The sequence below is a fragment of the Oncorhynchus gorbuscha genome, linkage group LG05 (assembly GCF_021184085.1).
Source record: "Oncorhynchus gorbuscha isolate QuinsamMale2020 ecotype Even-year linkage group LG05, OgorEven_v1.0, whole genome shotgun sequence".
Classification (NCBI taxonomy): Eukaryota; Metazoa; Chordata; class Actinopteri; order Salmoniformes; family Salmonidae; genus Oncorhynchus; species Oncorhynchus gorbuscha.
Window position 1 is genome coordinate 86,200,336 of NC_060177.1, and position 21,055 is coordinate 86,221,390.

Sequence of the window (21,055 nt, forward strand, 5' to 3'; positions counted from 1 at the left end):
TTCTCCTGGTCACTCCAAGCCCGTCCAAGCCCATCACAGTAGAGTTCAATAAGGCATTGAATTTAAATATCAGGAAAAAAGGTCATTTTCTTAATGGATTTCCCCTGTTGCCCCTCCTTCTTCTGACAGTAGGGCCTGCTCCCCTCCCCCTTCTGACAGTAGGGCCTGCTCCCCTCCCCCTTCTGACAGTAGGGCCTGCTCCCCTCCTTCTTCTGACAGTAGGGCCTGCTCCCCTCCTTCTTCTGACAGTAGGGCCTGCTCCCCTCCTTCTTCTGACAGTAGGGCCTGCTCCCCTCCTTCTGACAGTAGGGCCTGCTCCCCTCCTTCTGACAGTAGGGCCTGCTCCCCTCCCCCTTCTGACAGTAGGGCTACTCCCCTCCTCCTCCCGACAGTAGGGCCTGCTCCCCTCCTTCTCCCGATAGTAGGGCCTGCTCCCCTCCCCCTCTGACAGTAGGCCTCCCCTCCTCCTCCCGATAGTAGGGCCTGCTCCCCTCCTTCTCCCGACAGTAGGGCCTGCTCCCCTCCCCCTTCTGACAGTAGGCCTACTCCCCTCCTCCTCCCGACAGTAGGGCCTGCTCCCCTCCTCCTCCCGACAGTAGGGCCTGCTCCCCTCCTTCTCCCGACATTAGGGCCTGCTCCCCTCCCCCTTCTGACAGTAGGCCTACTCCCCTCCTCCTCCCGACAGTAGGGCCTGCTCCCCTCCTCCTCCCGACAGTAGGGCCTGCTCCCCTCCTTCTCCCGACAGTAGGGCCTGCTCCCCTCCTTCTCCCGACAGTAGGGCCTGCTCCCCTACTTCTCCCGACAGTAGGGCCTGCTCCCCTCCTTCTCCCGACAGTAGGGCCTGCTCCCCTCCTTCTCCCGACAGTAGGGCCTGCTCCCCTCCCCCTTCTGACAGTAGGGCCTGCTCCCCTCCTTCTCCCGACAGTAGGGCCTGCTCCCCTCCTTCTGACAGTAGGGCCTGCTCCCCTCCTTCTCCCGACAGTAGGGCCTTCTCCCCTCCCCCTTCTGACAGTAGTGCCTGCTCCCCTCCTTCTCCCGACAGTAGTGCCTGCTCCCCTCCTTCTCCCGACAGTAGTGCCTGCTCCCCTCCTTCTCCCGACAGTAGTGCCTGCTCCCCTCCTTCTCCCGACAGTAGTGCCTGCTCCCCTCCTTCTCCCGACAGTAGTGCCTGCTCCCCTCCTTCTCCCGACAGTAGTGCCTGCTCCCCTCCTTCTCCCGACAGTAGTGCCTGCTCCCCTCCTTCTCCCGACAGTAGTGCCTGCTCCCCTCCTTCTCCCGACAGTAGTGCCTGCTCCCCTCCTTCTCCCGACAGTAGTGCCTGCTCCCCTCCTTCTCCCGACAGTAGTGCCTGCTCCCCTCCTTCTCCCGATAGTTGAAGGTGCCATGCCCAGTTGATAATCACCACGATAACTGCCTCGAAACTGAACCTAAACTATACTGAAACTACTTTCATACATACAAGAACAGATGATAAATGAAGTAAAGTATGATGTGGGTGAGTTGATGAGCGAGGGGAAGTGAACAATGTATAATTGTGTAATCACTGATTGTGAATTAACAACTGAGCAGGCCATTTCATTGTATTGATCTGTTCTAATTATAATCTCAAAATGGTAGGTAGTAGGTACCCTGTATCAGTCCACCAAATACAATTAGTCTTTTCAGTGTCATGTGGGCTACTTTGAGTGTTTGATTTGATTGATCGCCGTTAACTGATGTCGAAGGTGACAGCTAGTCTTACTGGGGGTCTGACACATAACCAAAAAGACATTACGTCATATATATATTTTTTTACCTTTATTTTACTAGGCAAGTCAGTTAAGAACAAATTCTTATTTTCAATGACGGCCTAGGAACAGTGTGTTAACTGCCTGTTCAGGGGCAGAACGACAGATCTGTACCTTGTCAGCTCAGGGATTCGAACTTGCAACCTTGCGGTTCCTAGTCCAACGCTCTAACCACTAGGCTACCCTGCAATAACACAACGATGAATGGATGCACATGCTGTGTTTGTGTTGCTACCAGATCTGAATGAACACCACTCACACAGGGAAGAAATGAATCATGACATCTCTGCTGGTTATTCCACTGACTGAGGCTCCAGCCTGAACCTACAGATCTGAGCCCTCTGCGTAAAAAAAGAATCCTGAACGGTGCTCACTGAGCAGGTGCCCCGCGCCACCACCAAATGAAACGGTGAGACAGGAGAGAGGAAGGGACGTGGCACCATTTGAATAGAACAAGCCGGTGACAATGCCACGGGCCGATTATCAGCACAAAATATCATCACTGAGAGAGCAGTCCTTCACAAGCAAAAAACTATATCAGCAACACTCACTCATTGTTAAGGAGACATGGACGTGCTCCAAATGATGCCATGGCGTGAAGACACACCGCACGAGCTGACAATAACACACGATTTCTGACTGACTGCTGTCCTTTCAACACTTATATTAATGATGTCATTATTGCTTTTGTGCCGATTTTCACTATCATCGCTATGATGTAAGAGTTTATTATCATCTCTATGATGTAGGAGTTTATTATCATCTCTATGATGTAGGAGTTTATTATCATCTCTATGATGTAGGAGTTTATTATCATCTCTATGATGTAGGAGTTTATTATCATCTCTATGATGTAGGAGTTTATTATCATCGCTATGATGTAAGAGTTCATTATCATCGCTATGATGTAAGAGTTCATTATCATCGCTATGATGTAAGAGTTCATTATCATCGCTATGATGTAAGGGTTCATTATCATCGCTATGATGTAAGGGTTCATTATCATCTATGATGTAAGGGTTCATTATCATCGCTATGATGTAAGGTTCATTATCATCGCTATGATGTAAGGGTTCATTATCATCGCTATGATGTAAGGGTTCATTATCATCGCTATGATAGAAGAGTTCATTATCATCTCTATGATGTAAGAGTTCATTATCATCACTATGGTATCAATGCCTGCCACATGTGATCGCTTCCCTGGACTCAATATTCCAATAGGAATATCCTATCCTGACATAATGTAAAGGTTATACATTACCCTCTCTCCCTCAGTGACATATCCTGACATAATGTAAACGTTATACATTACCCTCTCTCCCTCAGTGACATATCCTGACATAATGTAAACGTTATACATTCCCCTCTCTCCCTCAGTGACATATCCTGACATAATGTAAACGTTATACATTCCCCTCTCTCCCTCAGTGACATATCCTGACATAATGTAAACGTTATACATTCCCCTCTCTCCCTCAGTGACATATCCTGACATAATGTAAACGTTATACATTAGCCTCTCTCCTCCAGTGACATAAATAAGTATATTTCATATTCTCAGAACCCAACACTATGATTTAAGAGTTCATTATCACCCGGGTTTACTCAGTTAATTATCATGTAGTTATTGTGTTTGTCTGCTGTAGGCACACTTCTGTCTGCCTCTGTCCATGTATGTGTCTGTCTGCCTCTGTCCATGTCTGTCTGCCTCTGTCCATGTCTGTCTGCCTCTGTCCATGTATGTGTCTGTCTGCCTCTGTCCATGTCTGTCTGCCTCTGTCCATGTCTGTCTGCCTCTGTCCATGTATGTGTCTGTCTGCCTCTGTCCATGTCTGTCTGCCTCTGTCCATGTCTGTCTGCCTCTGTCCATGTATGTGTCTGTCTGCCTCTGTCCATGTATGTGTCTGTCTGACTCTGTCCATGTCTGTCTGCCTCTGTCCATGTCTGTCTGCCTCTGTCCATGTCTGTCTGCCTCTGTCCATGTATGTGTCTGTCTGCCTCTGTCCATGTCTGTCTGCCTCTGTCCATGTATGTGTCTGTCTGCCTCTGTCCATGTATGTGTCTGTCTGACTCTGTCCATGTATGTGTCTGTCTGACTCTGTCCATGTCTGTCTGCCTCTGTCCATGTCTGTCTGCCTCTGTCCATGTATGTGTCTGTCTGCCTCTGTCCATGTCTGTCTGCCTCTGTCCATGTATGTGTCTGTCTGCCTCTGTCCATGTATGTGTCTGTCTGCCTCTGTCCATGTATGTGTCTGTCTGACTCTGTCCATGTCTGTCTGCCTCTGTCCATGTCTGTCTGCCTCTGTCCATGTCTGTCTGCCTCTGTCCATGTATGTGTCTGTCTGCCTCTGTCCATGTATGTGTCTGTCTGCCTCTGTCCATGTATGTGTCTGTCTGCCTCTGTCCATGTATGTGTCTGTCTGCCTCTGTCCATGTATGTGTCTGTCTGCCTCTGTCCATGTATGTGTCTGTCTGCCTCTGTCCATGTATGTGTCTGTCTGTCCATGTATGTGTCTGTCTGCCTCTGTCCATGTATGTGTCTGTCTGCCTCTGTCCATGTATGTGTCTGTCTGCCTCTGTCCATGTATGTGTCTGTCTGCCTCTGTCCATGTATGTGTCTGTCTGCCTCTGTCCATGTCTGTCTGCCTCTGTCCATGTATGTGTCTGTCTGCCTCTGTCCATGTATGTGTCTGTCTGCCTCTGTCCATGTATGTGTCTGTCTGCCTCTGTCCATGTCTGTCTGCCTCTGTCCATGTATGTGTCTGTCTGCCTCTGTCCATGTCTGTCTGCCTCTGTCCATGTATGTGTCTGTCTGCCTCTGTCCATGTATGTGTCTGTCTGCCTCTGTCCATGTATGTGTCTGTCTGCCTCTGTCCATGTCTGTCTGCCTCTGTCCATGTATGTGTCTGTCTGCCTCTGTCCATGTCTGTCTGCCTCTGTCCATGTATGTGTCTGTCTGCCTCTGTCCATGTATGTGTCTGTCTGCCTCTGTCCATGTATGTGTCTGTCTGCCTCTGTCCATGTATGTGTCTGTCTGCCTCTGTCCATGTATGTGTCTGTCTGCCTCTGTCCATGTATGTGTCTGTCTGCCTCTGTCCATGTCTGTGTCGGTCTGTTTCTGTGTATTTGATCTTTATTGTGTGTGTGTGTTTGCGTTCATGACGGAGATGCTTTCTGGCACAGCGGAGAGCAGCCTGTCTGAAGCTGTGAGGGCCACCTGCAGACAACCCTCTGATCTACAGTAGTCCTGACCACACACACACACACGCATGGGTTCGCACGCACACACACGTACGCATGTTGTAAGAAAACCAGTGTATGAGTCAAGAAGAGAAGATGTAGAGAGAGGAAGGGAAGGAGCGAGGGATGGAAGGAAGGAAAGGAGATATGAAGAAATACAGCAGAGGACAGAGAGAGATACAGTATCCATGCTACAGTATCCATGCTACATATCCACTCTACAGTATCCATGCTACATATCCACTCTACAGTATCCATGCTACATATCCACTCTACAGTATCCATGCTACATATCCACTCTACAGTATCCATGCTACATATCCACTCTACAGTATCCATGCTACATATCCACTCTACAGTATCCATGCTACATATCCATGCTACATATCCACTCTACAGTATCCATGCTACATATCCATGCTACATATCCACTCTACAGTATCCATGCTACATATCCATGCTACATATCCACTCTACAGTATCCATGCTACATATCCACTCTACAGTATCCATGCTACATATCCATGCTACATATCCACTCTACAGTATCCATGCTACATATCCACTCTACAGTATCCATGCTACATATCCATGCTACATATCCACTCTACAGTATCCACGCTACATATCCACTCTACAGTATCCATGCTACATATCCACTCTACAGTATCCATGCTACATATCCACGCTACAGTATCCATGCTACATATCCACGCTACAGTATCCATGCTACATATCCACTCTACAGTATCCATGCTACATTTCCACTCTACAGTATCCATGCTACATATCCACTCTACAGTATCCATGCTACATATCCACTCTACAGTATCCATGCTACATATCCACTCTACAGTATCCACTCTACAGTATCCATGCTACATATCCATGCTACATATCCACTCTACAGTATCCACTCTACAGTATCCATGCTACATATCCACTCTACAGTATCCACTCTACAGTATCCACGCTACATATCCACTCTACAGTATCCACTCTACAGTATCCATGCTACACATATTTTTTTTTTTATATTTATTTTTTTACATATCCACTCTACAGTATCCATGCTACATATCCACTCTACAGTATCCATGCTACATATCCATCTACATATCCATGCTACATATCCACAGTATCCATGCTACATATCCACGCTACAGTATCCATGCTACATATCCACTCTACAGTATCCATGCTACATATCCACTCTACAGTATCCATGCTACATATCCATGCTACAGTATCCATGCTACATATCCACTCTACAGTATCCATGCTACATATCCACTCTACAGTATCCATGCTACATATCCACTCTACAGTATCCATGCTACATTTCCACTCTACAGTATCCATGCTACATATCCACTCTACAGTATCCACTCTACAGTATCCATGCTACATATCCACTCTACAGTATCCATGCTACATATCCACTCTACAGTATCCATGCTACATATCCACGCTACAGTATCCATGCTACATATCCACTCTACAGTATCCATACTACATATCCACTCTACAGTATCCACGCTACAGTATCCATGCTACATATCCACGCTACAGTATCCACACTACAGTATCCACGCTACAGTATCCATGCTACAGTATCCACGCTACAGTATCCATGCTACAGTATCCACGCTACAGTATCCACGCTACATATCCACGCTACAGTATCCACGCTACAGTATCCATGCTACAGTATCCATGCTACAGTATCCATGCTACATATCCACGCTACAGTATCCACGCTACAGTATCCATGCTACAGTATCCATGCTACATATCCACGCTACAGTATCCACACTACAGTATCCATGCTACAGTATCCATGCTACAGTATCCACGCTACAGTATCCACACTACAGTATCCATGCTACAGTATCCACGCTACAGTATCCTTGCTACAGTATCCATGCTACATATCCACGCTACAGTATCCACACTACAGTATCCATGCTACAGTATCCACACTACAGTATCCACGCTACAGTAGCTACAGTGTAGATATTGTACTTTCAATTTCACATCAGCTGTTCCATTTCCAACAATAGATTGTTGATTCATTTGCACTGTCCTTGTTCCGTACATTCCATAAATACATTCCGGAAATACATTCCATAAATACATTCCGTAAATACATTCCACAAAATACATTTCATGAATGAACTTAGATGTTCCTTTTTTTCAAGACCGATTTCCAGACACACTAACTTTACAGCAGAGAAGAGAAGGTGCTCTAACTCTTCAGATTCAGCTTGCCGATGTCTTCTGGTGCTCTTTTTACTTCCTAATATAATTGATTAAAAACCACCCTGACTGTAGACTGTACGTTATGATGATGTCATCCATTTCAGAGATGACGGGAGAAGAGAAGTGCCGTATAAACCTGATGACAGCAGTCTAGTTCATGTCTGACAGGGTGGTGGCGCTATGAGCTGTTATGAATGCTTATATCAAGTCTATGACTTCTTATAGCGAGTCTTAAGCTGCAGATATGAGACAATATATAGCATATATATATATATATATATATATATATATATATATATATATATATATATACACACTACCGTTCAAAAGTTTGGGGTACTTGTTTTTGAAAGAAAAGCATTTTTTTGTCCATTAAAATAACATCAAATTGATCAGCTATACAGTGTAGATGTCATGGTGCTGATAATGGCTGGACCAAGGCTCAGCCGGTGTTGAGTTCCACATCTTTTATTAAAGTGAAACTTTCAAACAAAAACCAATAAACAAGCAACAAAACGTGACTTACGTGGTGCAACAAAAACAATATCACACAACCCAGGTGGGAACAATATCCCACAACCCAGGTGGGAACAATATCCCACAACCCTGGTGGGAACAATATCCCACAGAGATGGTGGGAACAATATCCCACAACCCAGGTGGGAACAATATCCCACAACCCAGGTGGGAACAATATCCCACAACCCAGGTGGGAACAATATCCCACAACCCAGGTGGGAACAATATCCCACAACCCAGGTGGGAACAATATCCCACAACCCAGGTGGGAACAATATCCCACAACAAAAGGTGGGAACAATATCCCACAACCCAGGTGGGAACAATAACCCAAATTGATCCCAGGTGGGAACAATATCCCACAACCCAGGTGGGAACAATATCCCACAACCCAGAAACTTGGGAACAAAATCCAATAAACAAGCAACCCAGATGGGAACAATATCCCACAACCCAGGTGGGAACAATATCCCACAACCCAGATGGGAACAATATCCCACAACCCAGGTGGGAACAATATCCCACAACCCAGATGGGAACAATATCCCACAACCCAGGTGGGAACAATATCCCACAACCCAGTTGGGAACAATATCCCACAACCCAGGTGGGAACAATATCCCACAACCCAGATGGGAACAATATCCCACAACCCAGGTGGGAACAATATCCCACAACCCAGGTGGGAACAATATCCCACAACCCAGATGGGAACAATATCCCACAACCCAGGTGGGAACAATATCCCACAACCCAGGTGGGAACAATATCCCACAACCCAGGTGGGAACAATATCCCACAACCCAGGTGGGAACAATATCCCACAACCCAGGTGGGAACAATATCCCACAACCCAGGTGGGAACAATATCCCACAACCCAGGTGGGAACAATATCCCACAACCCAGATGGGAACAATATCCCACAACCCAGGTGGGAACAATATCCCACAACCCAGATGGGAACAATATCCCACAACCCAGATGGGAACAATATCCCACAACCCAGATGGGAACAATATCCCACAACCCAGATGGGAACAATATCCCACAACCCAGATGGGAACAATATCCCACAACCCAGATGGGAACAATATCCCACAACCCAGATGGGAACAATATCTCACAACCCAGGTGGGAACAATATCCCACAACCCAGGTGGGAACAATGGAGAACTTCAGTAGGATCCCCAATCAGAGACAACGATAATCAGCTGCCTCTAATTAGGAACCATACCAAGTACACCAACATAGAAATATGAAAACTAGAACACCCCTCTAGTCATGCCCTGACCTACAACACCATAGAGAACCAAGGGCCCTCTATGGTCAGGGTGTGACTGTAGACATTGTTAATGTTGTAAATGACTATTGTAGCTGGAAATGGCAGATTTTTATGTAATATCTACATAGGCGTACAGAGGCCCATTATCAGCAACCATCACTCCTGTGTTCCAATAACACGTTGTGTTAGCTAATCCAGGTTTATAATTTTAAAAGGCTAATTGATCATTAGAAAACCCTTTTGCAATTATGTTAGCACAGCTGAAAACTGTTGGTCTGATTAAAGAAGCAATAAAACTGGCCTTCTTTAGACTAGTTGAGTATCTGGAGCATCAGCATTTGTGGATTTGATTCCAAGATCGAAATGGCCAGAAACAAAGACCTTTCTTCTGAAACTCATCAGTCTATTCTTGTTCTGAGAAATGAAGGCTATTCCATTCGAGAAATTGCCAAGAAACTGAAGATCTTGTACAATGCTGTGTACTACTCGCTTCACAGAACAATGCAAACTGGCTCTAACCAGAATAGAAAGAGGAGTGGGAGGCCCCGGTGCACAACTGAGCAAGAGGACAAGTACATTAGAGCGTCTAGTTTGAGAAACAGATGCTACACAAGTCCTCAACTGGCAGCTTCATTAAATGGTACCCGCAAAACACCAGTCTCAACGTCAACAGTCAAGAGACGACTCCAGGATGCTAGCCTTCTAGGCAGCTGCCGACCAAAAGCCTAATCAATCAGTGTGATTTTGTTTCACTGAATCTCCGTCTGTATATTTGATTAGGCTAATTGATCTCTGGCTGGATGTGGTATAGCTCATCTATCACTGAACAGAAACATTTAGCATGCTATCATGTAGCCTAAATCAAGTGTTTATCTATCACTGAACAGAAACATTTAGCATGCTATCATGTAGCCTAAATCAAGTATGTTATTTGGCTCTTGATTCACGTATAGGCCTTATATAATCTATCCACCATCGAGCTGTTCAGCACATCCTGTTTTATCTAATGTGACTTACTTCAATATGATAATCAATCATTCATTCATGTCGTTACACAGCATACAAGTCATTTATGCGTTTTAAATACAACCAAGCCTTTTATTTTGAAAACAAATGAATGTAGCATTGAATAATTAAACAATAGGCCTAAATAAATAACTAGATTTTCTGTAAAACATCCATGTGAATAATCGCTCAAAAGCCCTGTGTTTTGAATGTATGTTTTATTCTGAAATTATAATTTTGTATCAATTATGGGTCTTTTTTTTGATAGTGTAAAAGGTCCAACAAGGCACTTTAGCAGGACAGTCATATTTTGTTAGTATGATCATCATTCACTTCAGCTTATTCGTATCGCAATTTGGAAAATTTCAATGATCAGAAAAATGTGTTTTATGGCGATAAATTTCTTTGGCTCGACCAATACTGCAATGCTGGCGCTGCTAGTGTCTGTTTCTTCTGCTGAGAGGAATCAGTAGTAAAAGGTACCCAGACATTCCGTTTTTGTTTCTTAACAAGACAAGCCAGAAACCCGTCGATATGCCCTGGCCCCATCGGGTTCGGGCGGAGAAGGACAACTCTAACCCAGTGTCCTTCAGCTAGGATCAGTTTACAACCAGTAGAGATTAAAGAGAGGCAACAAGGCTGCACCAAAACACATAATGTCACGCACACAACCAAACACTACACAAGAGTACACACATCTACACAACAATGCAATACAATACACAAAACACAAACAATACAAATCTACACAACAATACAAATACAACACAACAATACAATACAATACAGTACACAACAAAACACATCTACACAACAATGCAATACAATACAAATCTACACAACAATACAAATACAACACACATATTCACAACAATACAATACAATACACACAACACAACAAAACATACATCTACACAACAATACAATACACAAAACACAACAATACAATACACACAACACAACAATGCACACATCTACACAACAATGCACACATCTACACAACAATACAATACAACACACATCTACACAACAATACACACATCTTCACAACAATACAATATACACAACACAACAATACACATGTCTACACAATACAATACAACACAATACAATACAACACAACAATAGAATACACACAACAAAACATACATCTACACAACAATACAATACACAAAACACAACAATACAATACACACAACACAACAATACACATGTCTACACAATACAATACAACACAACAATACAACACACATCTACAATAAAATATACACAACAATACACATGTCTACACAATACAATACAACACAACAATAAAATACACATCTACAACACAACACATCAAGACATAACATAACGCAACACAACAGATGTACACAAAACATTGACAGTACACGGGCCAAACATTCCTCCTCGTTCAACTATGCACTCATTACATACAAAACAACAACCTTCCTCTCCTCCTATCTCTCTCCTCCTCTCTCTCTCTCTCCGCCCCCCCATCCCCTCATCCCTTGTTGGTGTGTAATTGCAGGTCTCTGCCTACAGATATTTGCCCTCAGTCAGTCATGAGGACACACAATTAGTCTCGTGTGTGTGTGTGAATTTAGGGCAGCATTGTATTAGGATTACATAAAACTGGAGGGAGCCAGCGAATTGGGATTTTTTTATTTCACCTTTATTTAACCAGGTAGGCTAGTTGAGAACACCTTTATTTAACCAGGTAGGCTAGTTGAGAACACCTTTATTTAACCAGGTAGGCTAGTTGAGAACAACTTTATTTAACCAGGTAGGCTAGTTGAGAACAACTTTATTTAACCAGGTAGGCTAGTTGAGAACACCTTTATTTAACCAGGTAGGCTAGTTGAGAACAACTTTATTTAACCAGGTAGGCTAGTTGAGAACAAGTTCTCATTTGCAACTGCGACCTGGCCAAGATAAAGCATAGCAGTGTGAACAGACAACACAGAGTTACACATGGAGTAAACAATTAACAAGTCAATAACACAGTAGAAAAAAAGGGGAGTCTATATACAATGTGTGCAAAAGGCATGAGGAGGTAGGCGAATAATTACAATATTGCAAATTAACACTGGAGTGATGATAAATGATCAGATGGTCATGTACAGGTAGAGATATTGGTGTGCAAAAGAGCAGAAAAGTAAATAAATAAAAACAGTATGGGGATGAGGTAGGTGAAAATGGGTGGGCTATTTACCAATAGACTATGTACAGCTAATTTGATGTTTCCTGAGAGAAAGAGGGAGAGGGGGAGAGAGAGAGAGAGAGAGAGAGAGAGAGAGAGAGAGAGAGAGAGAGAGAGAGAGAGAGAGAGAGAGAGAGAGAGAGAGAGAGAGAGAGAGAGCGAGGGGAGAGGGGATAATTACTTGACACATTGGAAAGAATTAACAAAAAAACTGAGCGAACTAGAATGCTATTTGGCCCTAAACAGAGAGTACACAGTGACAGAATACCTGACCACTGTGACTGACCCAAAATTTGGGAAAACTATGTACAGACTCAGTGAACATAGCCTTCCTATTGAGAGACGCCTCCTTAGACAAACTTGGCTCTCAAGAGAAGACAGGCTATGTGCTCACTGCCCATAAAATGAGGTGGAAACTGAGCTGCACTTCCTAACCTCCTGCCCAATGTATGACCATATTAGAGACACATATTTCCCTCAGACTACACAGACCCACAAAGAACTTGAGGTGAAATATCATAACAAGATGTGAGACCTGTTTCCAAGGCAACCAGTGGAACACAAACAACATTGTAAATACAACCCCTATGGATCTGTTTATTCACATTGTCTTACAACACTGTACACATCCAGTAGTAGAACATTTGAAATGTCTAGATAAAAAAAAATATATATAAAAAAAAAAAGTTTCTGTTTAATGTTTACTAATTTCCCTTTTTGTTTATTGTCTATTTCACTGGCTTTGCCAATGCAAATATATGTTTCCCATGCCGAGAGAGAGAGAAAGACAGAGAGAGAGAGAGAGGTGAAGGATGGAAAGGAGAGCTTTGCGGGAGGGGGAGGGAGAAAGGACTTGTAGGACGGATGAGAGAGACACAGAGACTCCCGTCCCGACCGCCGCCCACATGGCTCGTATCGTGTAGCGAGGCGGTTGACGTGTTGACAGCTCTACGCAGGAAGTGGGTTCACACTCAGGACTCTGCGGGGAGGAGGGGGAGGAAGCGTGAGTTGTGTTTATTTTTAGTTGCCCCTGGGTCCACTAATCTGTTATGCCACGCCAGCTTAATGGGATTGAGCTGTCTCCAGTAGGCATAGGACTGTAGGACCGACCGGAGGGCTGCTCGCTGGGTTCTCTGCTGCGCCTCACCGCACCATGGTGTCAGGGTCTGAACCAAACCAGCCTCGTCTGGTACCATACAAGCAGAGCACTGAGCCAGACATGACTCGGACGTAGCCGAGCTGAGGCAGACATGACTCGGACGTAGCCGAGCTGAGCCAGACATGACTCGGACGTAGCCGAGCTGAGCCATGGATAAGAAACGACAGCGGGTGTCGATGAGATGAGCGATGAATCTGGACTGACTGCAGTTGGGGGACTGGTGTTCGGTAGCACGGGGGAGTCCACGGCTGCACCACACGGAGGAGGGCCAGAGTGGAGGGGACCGGGGCCGGTGGAGGGCAGCAGGGTGGAGGGAACCGGGACCAGGGCCGGTGGAGGGCAGCAGGGTGGAGGGTACCGGGACCAGGGCCGGTGGAGGGCAGCAGGGTGGAGGGTACTGGGACCAGGGCCGGTGGAGGGCAGCAGGGTGGAGGGTACCGGGACCAGGGCCGGTGGAGGGCAGCAGGGTGGAGAGTACTGGGACCAGGGCCGGTGGAGGGCAGCAGGGTGGCCGAGTAAATCTGGACCCAGGCTGGAGGGGCCTCTCATGGGAGGACCGTGGCTAAACCCAGAGGAATTGAGAAGCACCGTGGTGGTGCTCTACACCCTCGCTGGAAACACCTGCTTCCTCCGACTGGTACAAAGAAGGAGAGAGATGATCACTCACCTCTTTAGAGGACAAAGTCTCTGACAAAGTCTCTAACTCTGATCCCTAGAGGACAAAGTCTCTCCCTCTCTCCATGCTCTCCCTCTCTACCCCTCTTCCTCTCTACCTCTACCTCTCTCCATGCTCTCCCTCTCTACCTCTCTCCCTCTCTCCATGCTCCCTCTCTCCATGCTCTCCCTCTCTACCCCTCTCCCTCTCCATGCTCCCTCACTCGATGCTCTCCCTCTCTACCTCTCTGTTTCTCCATGCTCTCTCTCTCCATGCTCTCCCTCTCTACCTCTCTCTCTCTCTTCATGCTCTCTCTCCCCATGCTCTCTCTCTCCATGCTCTCCCTCTCTACCTTTCTCCCTCTCTCCATGCTCTCTCTCCATGCTCTACCTCTCTCTCTCTCTCTCTCCATGGTCTCTCCATGCTCTCCCTCTCTACCTCTCTCTCTCTCTTCATGCTCTCTCTCCCCATGCTCTCTCTCTCCATGCTCTCCCTCTCTACCTCTCTCCATGCTCTCTCTCTCCATGCTCTCCCTCTCTCCCAGCTCTCCCTCTCTCCATGCTCTCTCTCTCCCTGCTCTCCCTCTCTCGATGCTCTCTCTCTCCATGCTCTACCTCTCTCTCTCTCTCTCCATGGTCTCTCTCTCCATGCTCTCCCTCTCTACCTCTCTCTCTCTCTTCAAGCTCTCTCTCCCCATGCTCTCTCTCTCCATGCTCTCCCTCTCTACCTCTCTCCATGCTCTCTCTCTCCATGCTCTCCCTCTCTCCCAGCTCTCCCTCTCTCCATGCTCTCTGCTCTCCCGCTCTCCATGCTCTCTCTCTCCATGCTCTCTCTCTCCATGCTCTCCCTCTATACCTTTCTCCCTCTCTCCATGCTCTCTCTCTCCATGCTCTACCTCTCTCTCTCTCTCTCTCTCTCTCTCTCTCCATGGTCTCTCTCTCCATGCTCTCCCTCTCTACCTCTCTCCCTCTCTCCATGGTCTCTCTCCCCCTGCTCTCCCTCTCTACCTTTCTCCCTCTCTCCATGCTCTCTCTCTCCATGCTCTACCTCTCTCTCTCTCTCTCTCTCCATGGTCTCTCTCTCCATGCTCTCCCTCTCTACCTCTCTCCCTCTCTCCATGGTCTCTCTCCCCCTGCTCTACCTCTCTCCCTCTCTCCATGGTCTCTCTCTCCATGCTCCCTCTCTCCATGGTCTCTCTCTCCCTGCTCTACCTCTCTCTCTCCCTCCATGCTCAATCTGTTCTCCGCTTTCCCCTTAGATCCCTTGCTCTCTCCTAAACCCGCTCTCTCAATTATTTTCCGTTCCCTGGCTTTCTTGCTTGTCTTTGTTTGGTTGTAGACGAGTTGTTTGGTTGTAGACTAGTTACTTGGTTGTAGACGAGTTGTTTGGTTGTAGACTAGTTGTTTGGTTGTAGGAGCGAGTGTCACAGGATGTTAAGGGAAGTTATGTTAAGTTGCGTATCAGGGAAAGTTGTGTTCCGGCAGCTAGCTACACCGTGGTTGAAAATTGTGCTGCTCCTAGATGCAGTTGTCCTAAGAAACACTTTTTACTTATTTTAATTAGCTGATGAATGATAGAGACTCGTTACTTCCAGAGATCTCAGTCAGTGTGTGTATGTGTGTGGTGTTTGTGTGTGTGTGTGATGAGATTTTACCACTCCATCTCTCCTGCTAGCAGAATGGGTGAGGAGTTTTGCATCATTTGGAGGTTGGAGGCATTTAGCTGTGTGATTTGTTATTATTGATTTGCACGACAGTCTGTGGACAGATGGGTGGGCGGGGGGTGTGATGGGAACAGTTGTTTCCCGGGTGAATAGGAGAAAGCAATGTGACAGGTCAGTCCATCCTGTGGGTCCAGTGGGCCAGATAGAGATATGTCCTCATGCCATTCACACTGGACACAGGAGATAGCAGAGAGGATACTACTCAGGGGGAGACAGGAGATAGCAGAGAGGATACTACTCAGGGGGAGACAGGAGATAGCAGAGAGGATACTACTCAGGGGGAGACAGGAGATAGCAGAGATGATACTACTCAGGGGAGACAGGAGATAGCAGAGATGATACTACTCAGGGGGAGACAGGAGATAGCAGAGATGATACTACTCAGGGGGAGACAGGAGATAGCAGAGAGGATACTACTCAGGGGGGAGACAGGAGATAGCAGAGATGATACTACTCAGGGGGAGACAGGAGGTAGCAGAGATAATACTACTCAGGGGGAGACAGGAGATAGCAGAGATGATACTACTCAGGGGGAGACAGGAGATAGCAGAGAGGATACTACTCAGGGGAGACAGGAGATAGCAGAGAGGATAGTACTCAGGGGAGACAGGAGATAGCAGAGAGGATACTACTCAGGGGGAGACAGGAGATAGCAGAGAGGATAGTACTCAGGGGGGACAGGAGATAGCAGAGAGGATACTACTCAGGGGGAGACAGGAGATAGCAGAGAGGCTACTACTCAGGGGGAGACAGGAGATAGCAGAGAGGATACTACTCAGGGGGAGACAGCAGATAGCAGAGAGGATATTACTCAGGGGGAGACAGGAGATAGCAGAGAGGATACTACTCAGGGGGAGGGAGACAGAGAGTATAGTAGCCAGAGGGAGATAGGAGATAGGATTCTACTCAGGGGGAGACAGGAGATAGCAGAGAGGATACTACTCAGGGGGAGAGGAGATAGCAGAGATGATACTACAGGGGAGACAGGAGATAGCAGAGATGATACTACTCAGGGGGAGATAGAGGAGAGGATACTACTCAGGTGGAGAGGAGATAGGAGATAGCAGAGAGGATACTACTCAGGGGAGACAGAAGATAGCAGAGAGGATAGTACTCAGGGGAGACAGGAGATAGCAGAGAGGATACTACTCAGGGGGAGACAGGAGATAGCAGAGAGGATAGTACTCAGGGGGGACAGGAGATAGCAGAGAGGATACTACTCAGGGGGAGACAGGAGATAGCAGAGAGGCTACTACTCAGGGGGAGACAGGAGATAGCAGAGAGGATACTACTCAGGGGGAGACAGCAGATAGCAGAGAGGATATTACTCAGGGGGAGACAGGAGATAGCAGAGAGGATACTACTCAGGGGGAGACAGGAGATAGCAGAGAGTATAGTAGCCAGAGGGAGATAGGAGATAGCAGAGAGGATTCTACTCAGGGGGAGACAGGAGATAGCAGAGAGGATACTACTCAGGGGGAGAGGAGATAGCAGAGATGATACTACTCAGGGGGAGACAGGAGATAGCAGAGATGATACTACTCAGGGGGAGATAGAGGAGAGGATACTACTCAGGTGGAGACAGGAGATAGCAGAGAGGATACTACTCAGGGGGAGACAGGAGATAGCAGAGAGGATACTACTCAGGGGGAGACAGGAGATAGCAGAGAGGATACTACTCAGGGGAGACAGGAGATAGCAGAGAGGATAGTACTCAGGGGAGACAGGAGATAGCAGAGAGGATACTACTCAGGGGGAGACAGGAGATAGCAGAGAGGATAGTACTCAGGGGGAGACAGGAGATAGCAGAGAGGATACTATTTGTAAGTCGCTCTGGATAAGAGCGTCTGCTAAATGACTTAAATGTAAATGTAAATGTGAGATAGCAGAGAGGATAGTAGTCAGGGGGAGACAGGAGAGAGGATACTACTCAGGGGGAGACAGGAGATAGCAGAGAGGATACTACTCAGGGGGAGACAGGAGATAGCAGAGAGGATACTACTCAGGGGGAGACAGGAGATAGCAGAGAGGATACTACTCAGGGCGGGACAGGAGATAGCAGAGAGGATACTACTCAGGGGGAGACAGGAGATAGCAGAGAGGATACTACTCAGGGGGAGACAGGAGATAGCAGAGAGGATACTACTCAGGGGGAGACAGGAGATAGCAGAGAGGATACTACTCAGGGGGAGACAGGAGATAGCAGAGAGGATACTACTCAGGGGGAGACAGGAGATAGCTGACAGATGATAGTAGCCAGGGTGGCAGGATAGCTCGGACAGGTATATGTCTGTGGCTGTTGGTTTGTGTGTGTATGTGCATTTGCATCCGTGTGTGCATTTGTTTATTTGCATATGTGCCCGTATGGTGTGGGAGATATGAGTGTGTCAGATCAGAAGTGTGTGTGTGTTTTCTTGTCTTAAATAAGACCAGCATGTCAGTCCTCATGGGAGAGCTATCTTCTCTTTCTGAGATGTCTGAAGTGCAGCAGTAGACACTGAATGGCACACACACACACACACACACACACACACACACACACACACACACACACACACACACACACACACACACACACACACACACACACACACACACACACACACACACACACACACACACACACACACACACACACACACACACACACGCTGCCAGGGCTCATTTAGAAGACACTCAGCTCAGTTCTAAGAAGGATACTGTATAATAAACTCCCAGTAGTACTAGAAACTAAATTACCAGCTGTACCATCTGTCTGACTGACTGGCTGACTGACAGGCTGGCTGGCTGGCTGGCTGACTGCCTGACTGACTCTGGTCTGCTCGTACCCAGACACTCGCCATTCTGTTCCACTCATACCCAGACCCTCACCATTCTGTTCCACTCATACCCAGACCCTCACCATTCTGTTCCACTCATACCCAGACCGTTCACCATTCTGTTCCACTCGAACCCACACCCTCGCCATTGTCTCTTCCCTAATGTCTCCTCTCTAATGTCTCCTCTCTAATGTCACCTCTCTCAGAGGCCCCTCTCTAATGTCTCTTCCCTAATGTCTCCTCTCTAATGTCTCCTCTCTAATGTCTCCTCCCTAATGTCTCCTCCCTGTCTCCTCTCTAATGTCTCCTCCCTAATGTCTCCTCCCTAATGTAGCTCAGTTGGTAGAGCTCCCAGGGTAGTGGGTTCCTCCCTAGAATGTATCACTGACTGTAAGTCCTTTGGATAAAATGTCTCCATATATTATTATATTATTATATATTATTATTATTATATTATTATATTATTATTATTAATGTCTCCTCCCTAATGTCTCCTCCCTAATGTCTCCTCCCTAATGTCTCCTCTCTAATGTCTCCTCCCTAATGTCTCCTCTCTAATGTCTCCTCCCTAATGTCTCCTCCTAATTGTCTCCTCCCTAATGTCTCCTCTCTAATGTCTCCTCCCTAATGTCACCTCTCTAATGTCTCTTCCCTAATGTCTCCTCTCTAATGTCTCCTCCCTAATGTCTCCTCCTAATGTCTCCTCTCTAATGTCTCCTCTCTAATGTCTCCTCTCTAATGTCTCCTCTCTAATGTCTCCTCTCTAATGTCTCCTCTCTAATGTCTCCTCTCTAATGTCTCCTCTCTAATGTCTCCTCTCTAATGTCTCCTCTCTAATGTCTCCTCTCTGTCACCTGTCTCCTCTCTAATGTCTCCTCCCTAATGTCTCCTCTCTAATGTCTCCTCTCTGTCACCTCTCTGTCTCCTCCCTAATGTCTCTTCCCTAATGTCTATTCTCTAATGTCTCCTCCCTAATGTCTCCTCCCTAATGTCTCCTCTCTAATGTCACCTCTCTAATGTCTCCTCTCTAATGTCTCCTCCCTAATGTCTCCTCTCTAATGTCTCCTCCTAATGTCTCCTCTCTAATGTCTCCTCTCTAATGTCTCCTCTCTAATGTCTCTTCTCTAATGTCTCTTCTCTAATGTCTCTTCTCTAATGTCTCCTCCCTAATGTCTCCTCCCCAATGTCTCCTCCCCAATGTCTCCTCCCCAATGTCTCCTCTCTAATGTCTCCTCTCTAATGTCTCCTCTCTAATGTCTCCTCTCTAATGTCTCCTCTCTAATGTCTCCTCTCTAATGTCTCCTCTCTAATGTCTCCTCCCTAATGTCTCCTCTCTAATGTCTCCTCTCTAATGTCTCCTCTCTAATGTCTCCTCTCTAATGTCTCCTCTCTAATGTCTCCTCTCTAATGTATCTTCTCTAATGTCTCTCTCTAATGTCTCCTCTCTAATGTCTCCTCCCTAATGTCTCCCCAATCTCTAATGTCTCTGTCTCCTCTCTAATGTCTCCTCTCTAATGTCTCCTCTCTAATGTCTCTTCTCTAATGTCTCCTCTCTAATGTCTCCTCTCTAATGTCTCCTCTCTAATGTATCTCTCTAATGTCTCCTCCCTAATGTCTCCTCCCTAATGTCTCCTCTCTAATGTCTCCTCCCTAATGTCTCCTCTCTAATGTCTCTTCTCTAATGTCTCCTTCTCTAATGTCTCCTCTCTAATGTCTCCCCTCTCTCCCCAATGTCTCCTCCCTGTCTCCTCTCTGTCTCCTCTCTAATGTCTCCTCCCTAATGTCTCCTTCTCTAATGTCTCCTTCTAATGTCTAATGTCTAATGTCTCCTCTCTAATGTCTATTCTCTGTCACCTCTCTGTCTCCTCTCTAATGTCTCTTCTCTAATGTCTATTCTCTAATGTCTATTCTCTAATGTCTCCTCCCTAATGTCTCCTCTCTAATGTCTCCTCTCTAATGTCTCCTCTCTGTCTCTTCTCTAATGTCTCCTCTCTAATGTCTCCTCCCTAATGTCTCCTCCCTAATGTCTCCTCCCTAATGTCTCCTCCCTAATGTCTCTTCCCTAATGTCTCTTCTCTAATGTCTCTTCTCTAATGTCTCTTCTCTAATGTCTCCTCTCTGTCTCCTCTCTAATGTCTCCTCTCTAATGTCTCCTCCCTAATGTCTACTCTCTGTCTACTCTGTCTCCTCCCTAATGTCTCCTCTCTAATGTCTCCTCCCTAATGTCTCCTCCCTAATGTCTCCTCCCTAATGTCCCCTCCCTAATGTCTCCTCCCTAATGTCTCCTCCCTAATGTCTCCTCTCTAATGTCTCTTCTCTAATGTCTCCTCCCCAATGTCTACTCTCTGTCTCCTCTCTAATGTCTCCTCTCTAATGTCTCCTCTCTAATGTGTCCTC

General features: G+C 46.4%; 1 protein-coding gene across 7 annotated transcripts in view; it reads left to right on the forward strand.

Moving 5' to 3' along the window:
* LOC124036610 (tight junction protein ZO-2-like) overlaps window positions 1–21,055 on the forward strand; it is a 268,862-nt gene that overhangs the window by 179,685 nt on the left and 68,122 nt on the right. For 4 of the 7 annotated variants that reach the window (XR_006838934.1, XM_046351410.1, XM_046351411.1 and 1 more), the window contains exon 1: window positions 13,901–14,098. The exons of the other annotated variants lie outside the window; for them this stretch is intronic. Coding sequence is in view for 3 of the 4 variants with exons in the window: in XM_046351410.1 (XP_046207366.1) it covers window positions 14,009–14,098 (90 nt within the window). In the remaining variant the exon portion in view is untranslated. Of the gene's footprint in view, window positions 1–13,900; window positions 14,099–21,055 lie in introns of those variants that run through there. 7 annotated transcript variants of the gene reach the window in all.